We start from the raw sequence: 15,946 nt of genomic DNA on the forward strand, positions 1-15,946 counted from the left end.
AAAGCACTGGCCTATGCCATTGATATGCAGGTCAGGTGTTTCTAGAATATGCAGGTCAGGATCTTTTTACCTGATGTGGCACATGGGGATTTCAGTCTTTCACCCTGTGGTTCTTATCTGAGATACCAAAACTGGCTTTACGTATATGTGTCCTCACATTTTTAAATAGCTTGTTTAAGTAGACCACTATTTGAATCCTCAGCAAGACATAAAAACAATATTATTTCCAGTAAGAACAATTATTATATGATTATACTTGGTTTCAAACAGCAGATCTAGTTTAGACTAACATTCACTAATTAAGAACAATACCAGAGCCACATTTATTATTTTATATTCACTATATCTCAATCTATGAACAGTGTTTTAAATCTTTTTTCTCTAGACTGGCTAATTCTTTCTCCTACTAGCACTAGTATATTGTCCCATGACTTTTGCTGTGTTCTACAGAAGCCAAGGAACGCTGCACTGACCTGAAGGATAAGCCTGTGGGACCTCCTGCATTGAATGTGGCACGTAGAGTTCTGCCAGAGTCGCTTGTGGGTTCACACGGACAATTCTGGCCAGATGCATCCGCTCATGATCATTACCGCCCATGGTGGACAGCGCTGTGGGTGGTAATGATCATGACAGGCTTCATATTCCCAGTACACATGTGACACTGTGGATCAAGGAATGTTAAATACCTTTACAACTTTAGACAAATTAAATCTCTCTTTCATCTGGCACCTACTATCAGTCCTTGCTCAAACTCACATCAAATTACATCACCTCGTCACGAGAATGCAGCCCAGTGTGCAGCCTCACTCACAAGAGAACACCTCACAACTTTAAATACAGCTCTTTAAATACCACCTAAAAATTATGAGTTTCTTTGATTTTACCAAATTGAAAACCTCTGGAAGGAAGATGAATGATCACAAGCCATCAAACCAAGCTGAATTGCTTGGTTTTTGCACCAGCAGTGGCATTAAGTTATCCAAAAGCAGTGTGTAAGACTGGTGGAGAAGAAAACATGCCAAGATGCATTAAAACTGTGATTAAAAACCAGGGTTATTCCACCAAATATTGATTTCTGAACTCTTAAAACTTTATGAATATGAACTTGTTTTCTTTGCATTACTTGAGGTCTGAAAGCTCTGCATCTTTTTTGCTATTTCAGCTATTTTCCTTTTTGGCAAATAAATGCTGTAAATGACAATATTTTTATCTAGAATTTGGGCGAAATGTTGTCTGTGGTTTATAGAATAAAACAACAACGTTCATTTTACTCAAAAATATACCTATAAATAGCAAAATCAGAGAAACTGATTCAGAAACTGAAGTGGTCTCTTCATTTTTTTCTAGAGCTGTATGTTATTTCACTTTCACATTATCAGAGTGAGTATATATTTTTTAATCATGAAATGATGAACTATATTTATTAAGATTATTACAGCAGCTGCAGAAAATCGATAATTGGCCACCAAGCTATTTAAACCTCTGTTTAAACCCTTTGACCTCACTAGATGTGACAACATACTGTACATCAGCCAATTACCTAACCAATCAGAATCAGTTATTTATAGAGCACCAAGTGGTGTTCTGCTTGACTTTTGCTTCAGCAACATTTTCACATTTTTCATGTCCGCGTCTTTCTGATGACTTGCTAGCGTGCTAATTATCTGTTGTGTGTAGGTAGCCTCACCACAGATGCTATAAAAAAGATCTCGTTCCTATGGCATTAGTGTTGATTCACTTTGTTGAGCCATTACCTGTGGGTGTATTCTGTGCTGACTGTAATGACATTTTCAGTGATTTTTTATTTAAGATTATTTCGGATTAGTAAAGTTATTAAAGTGATTATACTTATTTACTCTCTGATTTATTTTGGCTTGTTACTTTCTGAAGCTGGATATCTCTCTGCTGCTTAACACAACATTAATACTCTCTTAATTTAATTATTTATACTGTTTTATTAGACATAGGGATGAAGGATGTAAAACTTATTGTAAAAAAAATAATGTACTGTACCAGTCAAAAGTTTGCACACACCTTAAATTCAATATATATATTTTTTTATTATTTAAAAATGTTTTGCATTGTAGATTTAAGAAATCACCTCTTGCTTAGATGACAGCTTTGCACATCTTGGCTGGAATGTCTCTGACAGCTTGATGAGGAAGAGTCACCTGGAATGATCAGCTTTCAGTTAACAGCTGTGCTGAACTTATCAAGAGTTAATTACTTGAATTTCTTGCCTATTAATAATGTGTTTGAGAGCATCAGTTGTAAAGTTATGAAGAGGTAGAGTTACAGGTTTACAGTGAAAATCTCTATTTGAGTAATGTTCTAATCCATATTATGGCCATCTATAAGTAAAGAAAAAAGTTCTTTAAGAAATGAAGCTCAGTCAATACGAAAATTTTTGACTATTAAAGAAAGAGAAAAGAAAGTAAGTGCAGTCACAAAGGCCATTAAAAATGTTATGATGAAAGCGGCTCTCATCAGGACCACCTCAGGAAAGGAAGACCAAGAGTTACCACCAACTAAACTGCAGTGTGAAACCAAAACTAACCAAACCAAAAACACACAATATAACAAAGACATAAACCAAGGTTAAGATTGTGGTCCAGGCTTTCTGGTGTGAAAATGCCCTAAAATGAAAGAATGTATGTAGCTTGCCATCAGCTGTCAGAGCCCTGAGAGAGCACAATTGGCTTTGCTCTCTCTGGGTAGATGGCGCTCTCTCCCCTCATCACTCCAAATGGTGATGTCGATCAGCACAAGTCGTCTGTGAGCTGATGTATCAGAACCGAGTTGCTGCGCTTTCCTCAGAGTGCGCTGTGATGCTACTCGGCAATGCTGCATCGGCAGCAGTTTGAAAAGGGGCGGTGGTTGAATTCACATGTATTGGAGGAGGCATGTGCTAGTCTTCACCCTCCTGGTGTTGGGGCATCACTAGTGATAGGGAGAGTAGAGAGTAGAGAGGGAGAGTGTTTGGAATAGCTAAATTAAGGAGAAAAGCGGGATAAAACAAAAAAATGACAAAATGTCAATTCGTCAAAAATGCTCAAATAATGCAAAGAAAACAAGTTTATATTCATAAAGTTTTAAGAGTTCAGAAATCAATATTTGGTGGAATAACATTCTTCTTGGCACATGCATCTTGGCGTGTTCTCCTCCACCAGTCTTACACACTGCTTTACCCAATATTACATTGCTAATAGAATGTTTTCTGCCGAGCAGTTTCAAATCATACAAATTTCAAATCATTTATAAGGATATACAAGGATATAACCTGAGAGTGCATAAAAAGAACAGTTTTGACTCGACTGTCCCAGTGCTTACGGAGCACTGGACTGTATCTCAGCGTTATATCATGAAGTCAACATGTCTTCACAGCGTCTGCTGAGCAGAAAGGAGCAGAAATCAGGGGCTGAAAGAATGAGCCATGCAGCCCCAAAGCTTTTTTCTGTTTCAGCTGACTGAGCCACATAATGGAAATCTAGGCCTTGATGAATGGCCAGAAGGCAGTGGAGCAAACCATGGTAGAATAAACTGTAGGCTGCAGGCACAACCAAAAAGCTAACAAATAAACTGCAAAGCACTCAGAGGGAAAAGGTCTCATCTCAATTCATTACCCACCGATATCACCTCCCATTTTCAATCTGGACTGATGTGCAGTCTTTACCCACTATATTAAAGTTTACAACACAACTCACAGCAATGATGTTGTGTGTGTTTGTTTGTATGTGATTGTGTGTGTGTGAATGTGGGTGTAGGTATAAGTATACTTGTGTATTAAACTGAATATTTATTTTTAGGTGTCGTGATGGAGACAGTATTGCTCTTGACCAGATCTGTAGTGATTCTCAGAGCTGCCTGAAGATAGCAAAATAGATTCTGATCGCAGTCTATTTCAAATTGCTTCTTCTGAGGATAAAACAGTGTCTATATTCTGATATGTCTCTTGAAAGCTAAAGAATTCTGCATTGCTTTGTTGGTGTGGTGCAGTGGAGTGAGCTACCATGTGGGGGACTGGGGTTCAATTCCAGGTCTGGGTAACCTACCCACTATGCTGTGCTCCACCTATTAGAGTCCTTGGGAAAGACTCCTAACACTATATTGGCTCTTCGTCTTTAACAGGAATAACTTGTAAGTCGCTCTAGATAAAAAAAAAACAGCTAAATGCCGTAAGATGCTAATGTAAAATATAAATGCGCAGTAACGCTTTATAATACAGCCTGTGTTTTACAGGGTAAGTTCTCTTTACTTACGGTGTAACTTCTCCTGATGAACCAGTCGTTCAAAATACCTACCGGGTCCTACAGGTACTTTTGTCACACCATAGCCTGTGTCTGTCTAGTGTTTTTTCCTTTTTGGGTCCTTCCTGCTCCTGCCCTCTGTGCTTTTTGTTTAACCTCGTCCTGTTACTGTCTGGATCTCATTTGAAACAAAAAGCACGACAGGGAACAAAGGGAGCACATGGGGTATATATACTCAGGCAAACATAAGGGACACCTGTGGAAGCTATTAGGGGGCGGGGTTACAAATGAGACAAGAGGTTACAACATTAATGGCTAGGGCGGGGCTGGGGCGGAGACAGAAGAATAAGCAAAACAATGCCATGTGCTCAAAAAAGCACATGGCTAGGAACACAAGACAGGAAAACAGAGGGCAGGAACAGGAAGGACCCAAGAAAGACACAGGCTAAGGTATGACACTTTAACTGTATGTATAAATAAACTACAACAAGCGTGTAACCAGTGTAGTAACAACTAGGTAACTTTCTGAAACTTACCTTACCTACTTTTCCAACACTTATGGTGTAACTGTTCTCTATGTATCAGTATATATACAAAATACTATATATATATATATAATATGGGGTCCTACTCGTACTTAAATGTAGGTACAAATAAAGCACAGGAGAACCTGCAATTTCCCTAAACTTGCTGTGCAATTTTCATATAAAATAATATATAATTATTTTGCCCTTTGTTTATGGCAGTTATAAAGGCTTTATTCCAAACACTCTAAGGAATCATTATTATTCTAATCATTTTATGAGTTTGAAAAAGAAGATGAGAATTTGATCTATGCTTTTAAAAGGGTGGAGCAGCTAAAAATATTTTTAATGTCAAGACTAAAATACAATAATATTTATATATCTTCAATAACACAATCAGGAATGCTGAGATTTTAAAGAAAATGTATTCATTAATACACAGAAACCACACAGTTTTATATTAATGCTTAATAAACCCACACCTCACCTGATTTTTACTGTTCTTGCGCTGTAAGTACACAGTACTTACCCTCTAAAACACAGGCTGTATTATAAAGCGTTACCAAATGCGCTCCTGTCCACTGTGGGTGGTAATGCCTACTATAACATATTCATTCCCATTATACCAGTTACACTGTGGATTGAGGAATGTTAAATGCCCACACAACTTTAGAAAGTTCTACTAGGAGACTCTATTGCTATATCACTAACAGTGTTTTTCGACCAATCACCAGCTTCCACCTTAAAAGTCTTTAAAAGAATGTGACTTTACACACTGTCTTTGCTGCTTTCAGATGCCAACATTATGTTGTTAAATTATAGATTATAAAATATTCCTTCTTGCATTCTTGCAGTCTAAAAAAAAAATGTATGTTTATTCGCATTACCTTATCATGAATGCACTAGCTAGTAGGGGTGGGCGATATGGCTCTAAAATAATATCACGATATTTCAGGATATTTTTGCAATAACTATATACTTGGCGATATAGAAAAAACTAAAATAATTCATTAATTTCAGGAATATAGTATAATAGTATAACAGAATAATCATAATGTGGCAAAATTAATAATATAGCATAAAATAATATAATGTAGCAAATAATATTGCAGAATATTTAGTGCATGCATATAAACTGCAAACTAAAACAATTATACAATAAATACACCTAAAGCTTCAGAGTATTTAATAGACTACTTTTAAGAAAGAACAGCCCTATTATCACGATATGGATTTTTAATATCATGATATTTCCGTGTCACGATATATTGTATACGATATAATATTGCCCACCCCTACTAGCTAGTGCAGTATTCAGTCTCGCTCACAAGATTACACCTCACAAATTGTACTGTATAAGGGTATCTCGGTGTTCCCAAGCCACCCCCTGAGGTAACACTTCATCCCGTGACTTTTGGCACTTCAGTAAAGCGTAGGTAAAATTTTGTTATATTGGTAGAATGCAGACCTGAGCAGAGTACGAAATACAGCCATCAACTTTTATCCAGTATGAAGTCATCATAGATCTACTGATAGCCCTTCAGAACGCGTAAGTCAACTGAGCAAGTGTACGCTTTTTTATTTTTTTCCTACTAACCACTTATGAGTGAAGCCCGAGGAATGAAAGGCGCGCTTATCTGATCAGTTTCCTTTTCATGCTAGCTCCAAGGCTCCAAGTCAGCAGAAGATTAAATGGGATCTAATGTGAGAGGTAAAATGATTTTGATTTCTGTGTGATTGGTATGTCTGTCAGCCTTCGTTTTTTTTGGGGCCAAGGAAAATTAAAGTTCAGTATTTGTGAAGTGCCCTCATGCTGTGGTAATGAGAGGGAAGATGAATTATCTTTCAGGCGAGGTTTCATTTTGGCATTAATGTGCACACATGCATGCGCTTACACACACACACACACACACACACACACATACATCACTGATATATGCACAGTCTTATTCAAAGAGTTATGTGTTTTTAAAGACAATTATTGAAATGTTTTGTTGGCTTCTAATAAAAAATAAATTCAAATCTATTATGGGAAAACAGTATAGAGATTAGTTCTTTTAGGGGTGCCGAGTGGTCCAGCGGTCTAAAGCACTGCCACTATGATCTGGAGATCGCTTGTTCGAATCCTGGTCATGCAGCTTGCCATCAGCTGCCGGAACCCTGAGAGAGCACAATTGGCCTTGCTCTCTCTTTCCCCTCATCACTGTATCAGACAAAAAAAACTAAGCTCCAATTGCGAAAGCTGGAACCATTGGACAAGTGAAAATTATTGTGGGCACAGAATTTGTCAGGTTTTTTTTCTGCCTCTGTGTCAAATCAGACACAAAACACAACATTTTCAGCAAATCCTTTGGTACTGTTACTTTATTAAAATAAATAAATAAATAAAATATAAATAAATAAAGTTTTGGAACCCTACAGACTTAGTAACACCCCCTTTGGCAAAAATCACAAATTGCACATGCTGATTGTAACAGCTTAAAAGTGTTTTTTACCCCCCACTTTTCATTGCAAAAAGCCTCTAGTTCTGAGATATTCTTAGATCGTTTTGCTGCACAGCTTGTTTTAAGATCTGTTCGCAATTTTAGAGATTATACAGATTATTAGATCACGTAACTGTGATTAGCTCCTATTCAGGAAGCTTTAGTTTGTGTATTTTTAGGTAGTCCATGTTGGTTTTGATAATATGATAAAATATTATCCTGTTATGAAAGCCATTCTACTTTTAGCTTCAGCTATTTGTAATTTGCATCCAGTATCCAGCTGCAATTTTGTAGAATATTTTTTTTCTCCCAACCTTGCAGTATTGCAAACACAACCCGAATGCATGATTCATTCACCCCCATGTTTCACAGTTGGCAAGGTGTTCTTTTTGTGAAATGCAGCTGCTACAGCCCTTGTTTCAAATACTTCTCTTTAGCATGCTTTCATACAGATGATGATGTTTGTGGAACAGTTCACCACCACTTTTGACTCTTTGAACATTTGGCAGAGTTTATTGAGTTTTTCAGAGGCCTTTCAGCATACAAGCAGTTTTCAGTCATGCATTTCTCATCTTGACCTCCACAGTTCCCCTGAACTGTCAAAAAGTTTGTCGTGATTGATAAGGTGATCAAACTTTTCATGTGAGAGAGGCGAAGAAGGAGAGAGAAATAAAAAGAAAGAGAGAGTAAGAGAAAGGCCCTATCGTACACCCTGTGCAATGCTTGTTGCGATGCTTGTTGCTATCTTACACCGCGTCAACAGTCTATTTTTACACTTTGAGCCTGCACTATTAATATAGCATCAGAGTTTAGAAATATATGATGGGCGTGGTGGTCTGGAAGTGACGTGAGTTCACGTAATTTTCTGGTGTGTTTGTATCTTGGAAACAGGAAAAACACTGGTGCGCTACTGACTGATTTAAACCCTGACAACAGTCAACAATCAGACTCCCAATCCTATCTTACCTATGCAGGACCAGGAGTGCTGTGCATGTTGCATTCTCCCGGTCCAAGTACATCCCTGCTCCTGTACTGCACACACACACACACACACACACACACACACACACACACAGGGACATGGTGCACTGTGCAAAAATAAAGAATAAAATAACATTGCTTTTCCCTTAAATAAGCTGCTGACTTACCTTCACAGCATGAACATTCAGGTCAGTATCATCTACTAAGATGCCCAAAAGCCCCACACAGTTAATTGATTGATTAATTAAGAGAACTACTTCATGCTAGGGCTGCACACTATATCGTTTAAGCATCGTCATCGCGATGAGCACATGCACAATAGTCACATCACAGGACATTAAAGGTCACTTAAGGCAATTAAATCCAGCATGTTATGTTGCAACGCTTTGATTCTTGACACAAGAAGTAGATACACAGGAGGGGGGCTGGTGACATCATGAGCCCTACATTGTTTAATATTTTTGTAATTTTTTTTTCAATATCGTGCAGCTATAGTTTTGGTCTACTGCACATTTTGAGACATTCAAGGAGTATTTTTTGTGCCTTAACGATACGAAATGCCGACACAACATGCCCTAAATCACACTGTGCAATACACAATTGACTTGTGCACTATAGCTCGCTAAAATAGGGCCCAAAGAGTTTGAATAGAGAAATGCACAGCCATGTTTTATGGACGTACAGTACAGGCCAAAAGTTTGGACACACCTTCTCTTTTTTAATGCGTTTTCTTTATTTTCATGACTATTATTTACATTGTAGATTCTCACTGAAGCATCAAAACTATGAATGAACACATGTGGAGTTTTATGTACTTAACAAAAAAGGTGAAATAACTGAAAAATATATATACAGTTGTGGTCAAAAGTTTACATACACTTGTAAAAAAACATAATGTTATGGCTGTCTTGAGTTTTCAATAAGTTCTACAACTCTTATTTTTCTGTGATAGAGTGATCGGAACACATACATGTTTGTCACAAAAAACAGTCATAAAATTTGGTTCTTTCATAAATTTATTATGGGTCTGCTGAAAATGTCACCAAATCTGCTGGGTCAAAAATATACATACAGCAACAAAATTTGTCAATTTTGGTGATGTAGCGAGTTGTGTCAATCAAATTAGCTTCATGTCATGGCCTCTTCACTTCTTGTAAGTGATTCTGATTGACTACAGCTGTTGACTTCTCATGAGCCCATTTAAATAGGGCTCATTTGACCCAGTGATTAGACTCAGCTACAAAAGCTACAATGGGAAAGTCAAAGGAACTCAGTGTGGATCTGAAAAAGCGGATTATTGACTTGAACAAGTCAGGGAAGTCACTTGGAGCCATTTCAAAGCAGCTACAGGTCCCAAGAGCAACTGTGCAGACAATTATACGCAAGTATAAAGTGCATGGAACAGTTGTGTCACTTCCACGATCAGGAAGAAAACGCAAGCTATCACATGCTGCCGAGAGGAGATTGGTCAGGATGGTCAAGAGTCAACCAAGAATCACCAAGAAGCAGGTCTGCAAGGATTTGGAAGCTGATGGAACACAGGTGTCAGTCTCCACAGTCAAGCGTGTTTTACATCGCCATGGACTGAGAGGCTGCCGTGCAAGAAAGAAGCCCTTGCTCCAGAAAAGGCACCTTAAGACTCGGCTGAAGTTTGCTGCTGATCACATGGACAAAGATAAAACCTTCTGGAGGAAAGTTCTCTGGTCAGACGAAACAAAAATTGAGCTGTTTGGCCACAACACCCAGCAATATGTTTGGAGGAGAAAAGGTGAGGCCTTTAATCCCAGGAACACCATGCCTACTGTCAAGCATGGTGGTGGTAGTATTATGCTCTGGGGATGTTTTGCTGCCAGTGGAACTGGTTCTTTGCAGAAAGTAAATGGGATAATGAAGAAGGAGGATTACCTCCAAATTCTGCAGGAAAACTTAAAACCATCAGTCCGAAGGTTGGGTCTTGGGCGCAGTTGGGTGTTCCAACAAGACAATGACCCAAAACACACATCAAAAGTGGTAAAGGAATGGCTAAACCAGGCTAGAATTAAGGTTTTAGAATGGCCTTCCCAAAGTCCTGACTTAAACCCCATTGAGAACATGTGGACAGTGCTAAAGAAACGGGTTCATGCAAGAAAACCATCACATTTAGCTGAACTGCACCAATTCTGTCAAGAAGAGTGGTCAAACATTCGACCTGAAGCTTGCCAGGAGCTTGTGGATGGCTACCAAAAGCGCCTAGTTGCCGTGAAAATGGCCAAGGGACATGTAACCAAATACTAATGTTGCTGTATGTATATTTTTGACCCAGCAGATTTGGTGACATTTTCAGCAGACCCATAATAAATTTATGAAAGAACCAAATTTTATGACTGTTTTTTGTGACAAACATGTATGTGTTCCGATCACTCTATCACAGAAAAATAAGAGTTGTAGAACTTATTGAAAACTCAAGACAGCCATAACATTATGTTTTTTTACAAGTGTATGTAAACTTTTGACCACAACTGTATATATGTATATATTCTAGTTTCTTCAAAATAGCCACCCTTTGCTCTGACTACTGCTTTGCACACTCTTGGCATCATTCTCTCAATGAGCTTCAAGAGGTGAAGAGTCACCTGAAATGGTTTTCCAACAGTCTTGAAGGAAGGAGTTCCCAGAGGTGTTAAGTAGCATTTGTTGCCCCTTTGCCTTCTTCACTCTGTCCTCCAGCTCACCCCAAACCATCAGGATTGGGTTCAGGTCAGGTGACTGTGAAGGCCAGGTCATTTTTTGTTGAGTACATAAAACTCCACATGTGTATATAGTTTCGATGTCTTCAGTGAGAATCTACAATGTAAATAGTCCAAACTTTTGACCTGTACTGTATTTTTTGCTTTTCTTCCCATTAAGGGAACAGTTTGACTGACACTAAGGAAATGGAGTCTCACTGACTGAGACACTGACTTACAAATCCAGTGATCTTCACTTACTGTATGACCAGTGTGTCATTTCCCTCCATCCCCAAGATACTTCTGTGCACTAGAAGTCATCTTCAGGCTCTCATAGTGCTGCAGCTCACAATGAACCAGTCTCAAGTGCACAGCTGAGCACGGTTCAGTGCTAGATGGTCTGACTCATTCCTGACCGTCCCCTCTCAGGCTGCACCACAAGAGCAGACTGCGTACTGCGCCTGGTGTCTTCAGTGTTTAAGCCCGGAGCGTCACTTACTAACCACTTTGCCTTCCTCACCACAGGGAGCCCGGATGACGATCATTTACTCTAAGTCTAATTTGCTGAGCTACATTTAATGGAAGATTCCAGCAGGATTATAGACTATAAAATGTAAGTTATTAGATGCGCTGTATGTCAGCTGTCAGCGCGGTTAATTTATGACCCCTCCCTCTTTCCCTCATCCCGCTGCAGGCAGCCAGGGGCAGTTTCCCATCACCCAGAATGTGACGGTAGTGGAGGGCAGCACGGCCAACATGACCTGCCGTGTGGATTACAATGATAACACCTCCCTCCAGTGGTCAAACCCTGCACAGCAGACGCTCTTCTTCGGGGACAAGAAAGGTCAGTGGGGCCGGGCTGCTTTGAAAGCCTTTCTATTGTGGGTGTTGTTGAGTTGGTGATCATTGAGTCTGTGTATTACAGGTCTGTGTCTAATACTATGTACAGCTCTGGAAAAAATTAAGAGATCATTTTAGTTTCTGAATCAGATTTTGCTATTTATAGGTATATGTTTGAGTAAAATGAACATTATTGTTTTATTCTATAAACTACTGTAAACAACATATATCCCAAATTCCCTCCAAAAATATTGCTGTTTATTTGCAGAAAATGAGAAATCGCTAAAATGACAAAAAAGGAGCAGAGCTTTCAGACTTCAACTAATACAAAGAAAACAAGTTCATATTTATTAAGTTTTAAGGTGGTGGAATAAACCTGGTTTTAATCACAGTTTTCATGCTTCTTGGCATGTTCTCCTCCACCAGTCTTACACACTGCTTTTGGTTTTGATAACTTTATGCCACTCCTGGTGCAAAAATTCAAGCAGTTCAGCTTGGTTTGATGGCTTGTGATTATCCTTCTTCCTCTTGATTATATTCCAGAGGTTTTCAATTTGGTAAAATCAAAGAAACTCATCATTTTTAAGTGGTCTCATTTTTTTTTTCCAAGAGCTGTATATGCACTGTGTTAAAATGTTCAACTGCCACACTTACACTCACAACCACACAAACACATTGACCATATAGAAGGACCTGTAGTTAATGTAGTTCTATATTTTTCTATATATTTTTTATATAGTTTAATATATAAGTTTTTCTTTTTTTTTAAGTATACGTTTTTCTGCATCTTTTTTTATTTTTCACCCTCTTTTTTAATGGTCAGGATCTCAGAGGACACAGGACCACCACGGATCAGCTGTTATTTGTTTGGTGGGTCATTCTCAGCACTGTCAGTGACACTAATATGGTGGCGGTGTGTTAGTGAGTGTTACATTGGTATGAGTGGATCAGAAACAGCAGTGCTGCTGGACTTTTTAAACACAGTGTCCACTTACTGTCCATTATATTAGACCCTCCTTCCCAGCTGTTCCACCTTGTACTGTGGAAGTAAAGTTCAGGGGCCCCTCTCCCTATTGGGCCCTGGGTAGTCAGGTCCACTTTATTTCCCCCCACTACCACGCCCCTGGTAATTAATGGAATTACTAAGGAAGAAAAAATAATAGAGAAAATAATATAATAAATGCATAAATAAAACCAAACGTTCCTTTTATACGTTACTTTTGTAGTTATTGGTGAGTTTGAATTTAAAGATAAATTAAATACATTTATTCATTTAAATTTTTTTGATGTTGCTCCTTTTTTGCTTAACTTTTTACAACATGCTCCAAAATGACTCTGAAATATAATATATATGTACAGTACAGTAAGGCACAGTGTCCTCTACATAGCACAGTGTGAATCAAAGTGAATTGTCTGGTATAAGTGTGCTTACTGTCAGAGCACAGAGCGCTCGCTACCCGTAGGATTTATGTTGTCACGTACAGTATGTCATCATGTTTGCCTCATAAGCTGTCCGTGTCTGGCCTTTCCTGAGATTGATCCCGCTCTCCTTCATGATACGTGCGGCTTTGTCGCACGGAGCCGAGTCTATAGCGACACCTGGCACAGGTTTTTTAACGAAGCTGAGCGCAGCAACTCTGTAGCTGTGAATGTCGGATGGCGTTCAGCAGGAAAGCCAGTGTATTTCAGGCTTCTCTCTCTCTCTCTCTCTCTCTCTCTCTCTCTCTGTGTTTCAGTGCACATTTAATTCACGCAGGTAAGCAGGTAGCTTTTCAGTGTTTTTGGAGAAGGTTGGGCTCTAGCTGGGCTGCTCTGTCAGAATCCGAGCTGTTTCTCTGCTGAAAAAGAGCAGCTTCATTAGCCTGCTACAGGGTGCAGCACAAACACTGACATTTAAGGCTTTGTGCAAGTGAGTGTGTGTGTGACTGTGAAAATGATTTCTCACATTTGGAAGCGTGTATCGCCTCTCTCCTGCGCTCAGATCTTTGTTCCGCCATGGGAAATATACGATTCTCACCGCATCCCCCTTTGGTAGAGTAGTGACAAGGGGCGCGTATTGGCAAAGTCTGCAGCTTTCAAATACCACTGTTTCTCTACTTTGCTTTTTGCAAAGGAAGCAGCTTCTGCAGTCTGTCGAGTTTTCTGACTTTTTTTTTAATCTAAAGCTAAAATATGGATGAGCCTAACTGCGCGTGGACTAAGAATTCACCTCAGCCTTTATTAATAAGAATTTACAGAAGCCAGTTCATCTGCAAAGTCTGAAAAGGTCTGGAAAAGTCTGGAAAAGCTGCAAATGACTGAGTTTAAGATTGGAACAGGTTTTGTTTGGCTTCTAACTCATAAAATGAATTTAAAAGGAATCTGCAGTCAGTCATAGAAGTTCCAGAAGTCATAGAATGGCAGTATGTGAGTCATGTGATCATGAAGTGTTACGTCTAAACACTGGCCAGCATGCTTATGGCAAGGTGACATGAATTATTAGAGTTTAAGTGAGGCCTGAAAGTGGGTGTTATAAGAAATATGATGTAGAAGGCATTACCACCCACAGTGGACAGCACAGTGAGTGGTAATGATCGTGACTGGTGGCATCTGGCTCGAACTGTCCTTGCGAGCTATCAAGCAACTCTGGCAGAAATCACATTCATATTCAATGCTTGAGGCCACAAACATATACAGCTATGGAAAAAAATTAAAAAACACTTCATTTTCTGTTTGAGTAAAATGAACATTGTTGTTTTATTCTATAAACTACATTTATTGAACAACATTTCTTCCAAATTTCAAATTAAAATATTGTCCTTTAAAGCATTTAGTTGCAGAAAATGAGACAAGGATAAAATAACAAAAAAGATGCAGAGCTTTTACACCTCTAGAATAATGCAAAGAAAACAAGTTCATATTCATAAAGTTTTAAGAGTTCAGAAATCAATATTTAGTGGAATAACCCTGTTTTTCAATCACAGTTTTCATGCATCTTGGCATGTTCTCCTCCACCAGTCTTACACACTGCTTTTGGATAACTTCATGCTACACTTGGTGCAAAAATTCAAGCAGTTCAGCTTGGTTTGATGGCTTGTGATCATCCATCTTTCTCTTGATTATATTTTTCCAGAGCTGTATTTCACAGGTCAGGGTTCATTAGCTTTCATAGGACATGACAAAAGTCATGGGACGTAATACTAGTTCCTGTCCTGTGACATGTCTTGCATGTCATTGTAGAACTGTTAAATGATGTGGATGTTCTAAAAATATTTGAACCATATTCAATGCAATAGGCCCTACATTCATATCACACAAGTTATGGAACATGGCAAAAGTCTTGGAATAAGAATTAGTATGGTATCCCATGACTTTTGGCATGTCAGTACATATCACCCTGGTTCCCTTCAATTCTTTATATAAAAAATCCTATTAATGTTTCCTGACAAGAAGTCACATAATCACACAGATGCCTGAAGAACTTTATTAGATGGTCTCTTTAATACATCATTATTCTTCATTACAGTTACCAGGAGCTGTGCTGGCAGTGGTGTAAGCTTGTGTTCTGTCCACAGCTTGAGACTTAATGCTTTGTTCACACTCTGCGCTCACACTCGGGACGTTAGCATGATACTTTCACTGGTAACGTTCGGGATTCGCGCAATTCCTACAAGCAACCCGTGAACGGAATTTCACTGGGGAGCGCAGGTCCATACCGGCCATGACAGTCCAAATAAAAAAGGAAGCGACGTCCTCAGTGTGAGGAGCCAACAGCTCTTTGTTTCTGAATCTTGTACAAAACCCACTGCCGCAACTGTTTTCTCTTGCCGAAACTCAAAACCTTTGAGGCTTCTGCCACTTCTTCCCAGGATCACATCCAAAACAAAGCCCAATGGCATTTTCACTCACAAAGCTACACTAAAAAAGCCCAACTGTGAAAAAACAAGGCTGCACAAATGTTCCTGTAGCTGTAATGTAATGTAGATATCACTGAATTACCCAGTATTATAATGTATCGGCTTCTTTTTACCCCTCCTGTTGACCTCTTCTAGAAGTTGTGCTAGGTCTCACACAGATAAACTGCCACATTACCTCCAGATGGTGTTTATTATAAACCCCTTGTGGTTTTAAAATTTGTGGTTTTAAACGTCCCATTGTAAAGTTGCTACATGTGATTCTGTCAATTC

The 15,946-nt window shown here is 38.9% G+C and overlaps 2 protein-coding genes across 7 annotated transcripts in view; one reads left to right on the forward strand and one right to left on the reverse strand.

Moving 5' to 3' along the window:
- The window catches only part of cadm2b (cell adhesion molecule 2b), a 321,622-nt gene that overhangs the window by 226,266 nt on the left and 79,410 nt on the right, over positions 1-15,946 (forward strand). For all 6 annotated transcript variants that reach the window (XM_007234491.4, XM_007234495.4, XM_007234493.4 and 3 more), the window contains exon 3: positions 11,635-11,784. In XM_007234491.4, coding sequence (XP_007234553.1) covers positions 11,635-11,784 — 150 coding nt within the window. The remainder of the gene's footprint in view (positions 1-11,634; positions 11,785-15,946) is intronic.
- Positions 1-15,946, reverse strand: part of bach1a (BTB and CNC homology 1, basic leucine zipper transcription factor 1 a) — a 251,933-nt gene that overhangs the window by 131,293 nt on the left and 104,694 nt on the right. The gene's annotated exons all lie outside the window — the stretch shown is intronic.

The sequence above is a fragment of the Astyanax mexicanus genome, chromosome 18, assembly GCF_023375975.1.
Source record: "Astyanax mexicanus isolate ESR-SI-001 chromosome 18, AstMex3_surface, whole genome shotgun sequence".
NCBI lineage: Eukaryota > Metazoa > Chordata > Actinopteri > Characiformes > Acestrorhamphidae > Astyanax > Astyanax mexicanus.